The 6,031-nt window shown below is 40.8% G+C and overlaps 1 protein-coding gene across 1 annotated transcript; it reads right to left on the reverse strand.

The window, feature by feature from the left end:
- Positions 1-260: 260 nt before the first annotated feature.
- Positions 261-1,200, reverse strand: LOC104999505 (olfactory receptor 9A4-like). The gene is given in 2 exon segments (XM_010855041.1): positions 261-1,056; positions 1,058-1,200. Coding segments are annotated over 2 exon segments (939 nt in total).
- Positions 1,201-6,031: the final 4,831 nt, after the last annotated feature.

Genomic DNA, 6,031 nt, shown 5'->3' on the forward strand with positions numbered 1-6,031 from the left:
GCTTTTCTTTTTTCTAGGTCTTCCCACATCCTCCAAATATACTTTCTTGAGTTCACAGGGGAAGCAAATAGAAGCAAACACTGTGAGTTTCTAGTGAGTACAGCTTGGATATCATTTCTGCATTCCTTCTACTTCCATGGCCTGATCAGGAGGTGTACATTGTATTTTATTTTTGGAATAGGGACAATGGTAAGGGTAGCATTTTCTAGGTAGCTGACTCATCTAAAGTCAAGATCACACCATCTAAATTGAGAGAAGAGTTAATCCTTGAGGAGTTGACAGCAGCGTTTCACTCCATCTCGAAGGGCCTCTTTGACTTTGTCATTCCGGAGAGTGAAGACGAAAGGGCTCAGGAAAGGGGTTAAAACAAAAATCAACAGGGAGACTATCTTATTGTATTCAGCTGCCTGCGTTTGTTTGGGTTTCACATAGAGGAACAAGCAGCTGCCATAGCCGATGACAACAAAGGTGAGGTGGGAGGCACACGTAGAGAAGGCTTTCCTGCGGCCGGAGGCAGTGGGCATCTTGAGGATGGTGGAGGTGATGTAGATGTAGGAGACAATTGTTGGAACCAGTGAACCAATGACAATGAAAACAGCCATTAAAAACAGAACAAACTCTGTGAAAAGAGTGTCACCACACGAAAGTTTGAGCAACTGACCTCGGTCACAATAAAAATGGTCTAACATGTTTGATTTGCAGAAGGTAAACTGAAATGTGGCATAGACTGGCCAGATTTCGGAAAGGAACCCAAACACCCATGACCCAATCACCACCGAGATGCAGGTGTGGCTGTTCATAATGGTATTGTACCTCAAAGGGTTACAGACAGCCACGTAACGGTCCACAGCCATCACTCCCAACAGTGCAAACTCTGTGGTCCCCAGAGCAAGGTACAGGAAGAGCTGGGTGACACATGCAGTCAGAGATACTGTCTGCATCTCATGGAGCAGCAGCCCCCAGAGCATCATGGGGACGATTATAGATGTTGCCAGCATTTCCACGGCAGAGAGATGACCAAGGAAGAAATACATGGGGGAATGTAGATGTTTATCAACAGATAATCACAATGATGATGGTGTTCCCCATTATTGTCACTGAGTAGAAGAGAAAGAATATAGCAAAAAGAATGCGATGTAGTTCTTGGGACCCAGGGAACCCTAAAAGGCAGAATTCCGTGGCACTTGAGTGATTGCTCATATTTCAGTCCTTGTTTCTGCTCCTTGGGAAACCTAGAGATCAAAAGATAAGAAACGCTGCTCCACAAGGTCTTGCTCTCAAGAGAGAAGGACAGTCTATTTTGAGGAACCATTTCCAATCTGGGGACCAGGTGAGGTGCCCCTGTGAGGATGTTCTGCACAAAGTCAGACCTAAATGTTGTCTCCTCCGGTCCAGCTGAAGTTCACTGCCTGGAATGGATGAAGATAGCATCCTCTCCACTTGTGTGAAGAACACCTCTCTTGTCTTTTTTCCCCACTAGATGTGCATTTTCACAGGTTAAGACCTTAAAAATTGGCCCGTTATGATGCTGAGTCAGTCCCTTAGATCCAGGGTTTGTTCTTTTCTCTTAGCTTACCTGTAGCAGATGATATAGTGACATTCCAGAGAATGTTCAAAAGAGTGAATTTTATCCCACCCTTCACCCTGATGGGTATTACAGAGATCCCCTAGGGTTCAGCAGAAGAGAGGCAGAGGGTCCCAGAGCACCATCTCTGCTTTCCCCAGATTTTAAGATCTCTGTGTTACAAATCAGGTAGTATTCCAAATGGAAACTCTGGAGCTTCGGATGATTTCCCTTTGCAGATTCAATCTTCTCTTACACCATCCCCCCTCCCCATCCCGCAAAAGTCTTGACAGGAAAGAAAGATGGTACCTGACTTCCACAAGTTTAGGTCCAAGGTGCTCAGTACTCAGGTTGCCTGGATGTCTGCCCCCAACTTTGTCTATCCCGCCATGCTAATTTCATCTCCTCGGAAGACTCTTTCCATTCACCTTCCCCCAAAACCTGAAAGACCTGTTCATTCCTGACAGTTAGCTTTCTTCATAGCGCTTATTACTATCTGACATTATGTCATACATTCAATTTCTTACTTTGCTTCTTCACTTAACATTAAACAAACGCTGCAGTGAACACAGCAGACTAAAAATCCCTGTGTGGTGCTTATGTTCAAGGAGAGAAAGGAAGCTATTCCTTAAACAAGTATATAAAATAGTTCATCCATCATGCGATAAAAAATGAAACGAGGAAGCAGGAGCAGAAATTCATTTATTTTGTGGAAGTATGATACTGGAATGTAAATTCAAAGAGGCAAGAAATGTCCTCTGTATATATTATATATATATATACATATATATATATATACACATATACATATACATATATATAAACATTCTGGAGCCAAATAAATGCTGAAAAATTTGACAAATGGTGAGTGAATGGGCACAGTCTTTATGACTGAATACCACATGGTCCTGGCCAGGGTAGTAAGGCCGCAGCTCTGAGATCCTACTGTTCTCGGATTGCCTTTGTTCTTCACATTACCTTTTTCCCTTCCTCTCATCCCCTCCTGAGACTTCCCCAATACCTCTGGAAATCTTTCACTGATGGGAATCCAGGCTTCAAAGACAGAACCACTGGGAAATCTCAATGGGTCTGTTTCTCTCCAGTTTTCTGTAACCTCCACTAGATGAAGAAACACGAGAGAGGCGCCTGCTGACCGACATCAGGAGCTGCGCCTGCACGAGCACCGGGTCAGAGAAGAGCTGCCTCTGCTCTCCGCTCTGCAGCTGCTCCCCGGCCCAGCCTCCAGACTCTCGGCGTCCTCCTCTAGAAGGCAGCCAAGCCAGAACTCCCCATCCTCATCCTCTCCCACACTTTCCTTTGTACAGGGGAACCCTGAGAAGACACTCACCTCGATGCGCGGGCTCCTCTGCCACTTCTGATGCTCTCTGGGGCTCAGGCAGGGTTACTCCTGTCTGGCTACTGCTGAGCTGAACACAGGAGTCAGAGCTTCTTGGTGCTGCCTCCATGCATGATGAAGAAGAAAACTGTCCTCGGGGAGGAGTTAGGAAAAACGTCCAGAAATAACAGTGTTGTGGGGAGCTAAGGGTCTCTCTCTCTCTCTCCTTCTCTCCCACTTCCCTCCTTCCCAAGGGGACTTAGTCACTGAGGACCCTGCTTTTAATTAGCCTGGGCTTAGGGCATCCAGTCTGGGGAAAGCAGAACAAACTTTTGGTTCTTCCCATCCCTGAGCAATTACATTTCAGAACTTTTCAATTACATTTCAGCTTTTTGTTCAATGGGAAACCTAAAAGCTCACCAGAGGCTTCTCAATACCGAGGCTGCCTTCAAAAAGGCCCTAAGTCTAGGTTCCCAGACAATGTCTCAGGCTCTGAGTAGGTCACCCCTCTGCTCTTTGTCCTAATTTCTTCCCAGGATTCTCTTAGATAATTAGAGTCTAAATCAGCGCCCTCCTCATCCAGCTATAGGAAGCTCCAACAACTGACTGAAAATATACCCCAATGTTTAAGGAAATCCTGCATTTGGATCTCAAAGCTTAACTTCAGCGAACCCCACCCCAAACCCAAACCTTTATTTCTCCTTGGCTCATTACACAGAGGCTCCTGATAATAACCCTGTAGACCTTTGAAAATCCCATGAAGAAGTTCCACCCCTAAATCTAACTCTCTTCTCCTCTACTGTCTCAGGTGTCCACTATTCTCATACCTGTGCACCTATTAGCACTCAAGCAAAGTGCTGGCAGACACTTATCTCCATGGCATGTCCCTAATCACCAGCTGGGCACTTCTATGTAGGAAGAGCTTAAGGACAGCCTAATGGAGGCAGGTATTTTTACAACCTGGAACGATGGACAAAATTTAAAGTGAAAATCTGCTTGGTTCTGTAGTGAGACACACATGTGAGACTTACAAAACATTTATGTAGATTTTTGGATTCAAGTTTAAACACACCTGTTAAATCCAAGAATGTCAATTGGTATGTAACAGTATAATTTGAGAATAATATTCCTTCCATTCCTAAAACTGTCTGATCCCAACCCAGTTGCCATATAATCTGGGAAAATTTTCTTAAGCAGTCATCTACATTTTCTTTGGAAGAAAATGCTGGGAAAATCTGTTTCACAGCTTTTATTGTCATGTTCAATTGCTCAGTAGTGTTCGACTCTTTGCCACCCCATTACTCTCTCACTTAACAACATTCAAAAGAGTCTCTCCCATATCAATACCGTTGCCATACTGTTTTTACATGGTTTTTCATATTATTCGTGTCCTTATTAGCAATCCCTCTATTAATATCTTTTTGTTGTTTTTTCTAATTTTCTTGTGAAAATTGATGTTATAAATTGTCAGACATTTTTAAGTTTATACAATTTTTTTAATATGGAGCAAATCCATAGAGCTGGAATTTTTAGTTCAAAAGTTAAATATGTTTTAGTTATTTCCTTCCATTGGGACCATTTACACTCTATAGATTCTGAATTGTTTTTCACACCTCTATGATATGTGAGTTGTTGATTTCCTGATCCACAACCAACCAAAAGGATAATCAAAATTTCATTTTAATTTTAAACTGAAGGCAACAAAAATATCTCAAAAGAGAAATCAATTGGTAATCCATGGAAAATCTTTTCTTTTAATAAAAAGTACTATAACTAACAAAAATGAAATTGAACAACTGATCCCACAGTTTGTTAAATAAATGAATTTCTACTTAAAAACCTTCCCACACAGACAACTACAAGTTCAGATGGATTTGCTGGTGAATTCTATCAAACATTTTTGGAAGAAATAACATGAACCCAACACAAAATCTTTTAGCAAACTGAGGAAAAGAGAACACTGCCCCATCTTTCTTATCAAGCCAGAATCATTTTGATACTAAAGGTATCACAGGAAAATAAACCCACAAACCAATATTCCTCAGGAACATAGAAGCAAAACTCCTTAATAAAAATATTAAAAATTCAAATCCAGCAATATGTAAAGAAAACAATACATAATAACAAAGTAGTGATTTTATTTCAGAAACACCAGGTTGGTTCATGTTAAGAGATTAATCAATATAAATCACTATATTAACAGAAGTAAAGAGAAAAACTACATGACCACTTCAATAGGGGCAGAAAAGCTGTTTACTAAAAAAGAACAACCTTTGATTAAAACTCTTATTCAGCTAGGAACCAAAGGAACCTTCCTCAAAATGAAAGTAGCATCTAACAAAATCATAGTGCTAATATGAAGCCTGATAAGAGACAATGCCTTCTTCTAAGATGGGGAACATGACAGAGATATCTGTTGTCATCACTTCTACTCAACTTCATACTGGAAGTGCTAACTAATACAATACAGAAAGAAAATGCAATGGGAAGCATACAGTTGGGTAATGAGCAAAATTATTTATTTACAGACATAATTCTATTTGTAGAAAATCCTAAGAAGTCCACAAAAAAGTAGCTAGAACTAATAAAGGATTATCAAGGTCACAGGATAAAATCTCAATATGCAAAAATTTCTTGCATTGCTCTAAACTTGCAATGAGCATTGAAAATGGAAATAAAAAAATATGTAACAGTAATATTCAAAAACATGAAAAACTACAGAACACATTAAACAAACTGTGTGCATGACATGTATACTTAAAATTGTAAAACATTTCTGAGAGAAGTTAAAGAGATCTAAATAGGTGAATTCAATGCAAAGCAATAGAGGAAAACAACAGAATGGGAAAGACTAGAGATCTCTTCAAGAAAATTAGACATACCAAGGGAACATTTCATGCAAAGATGGGCTCGATAAAGGACCGAAAAGGTAGGGACCTAACAGAAGCAGAAGACATTAAGAAAAGGTGACAATAATACACAGAAGAACTGTACAAAAAAGATCTTCATGACCCAGATAATCATGATGCTGTGATCACTCACCTAGAGCCAGATATCCTGGAACGTGAGGTCAAGTGGGCCTTAGAAAGCATCACTACGAACAAAGCTAGTGGAGGTGATGGAATTCCAGT

The sequence above is a fragment of the Bison bison genome, unplaced genomic scaffold, assembly GCF_000754665.1.
Source record: "Bison bison bison isolate TAMUID 2011002044 unplaced genomic scaffold, Bison_UMD1.0 scf7180017864352, whole genome shotgun sequence".
NCBI lineage: Eukaryota > Metazoa > Chordata > Mammalia > Artiodactyla > Bovidae > Bison > Bison bison.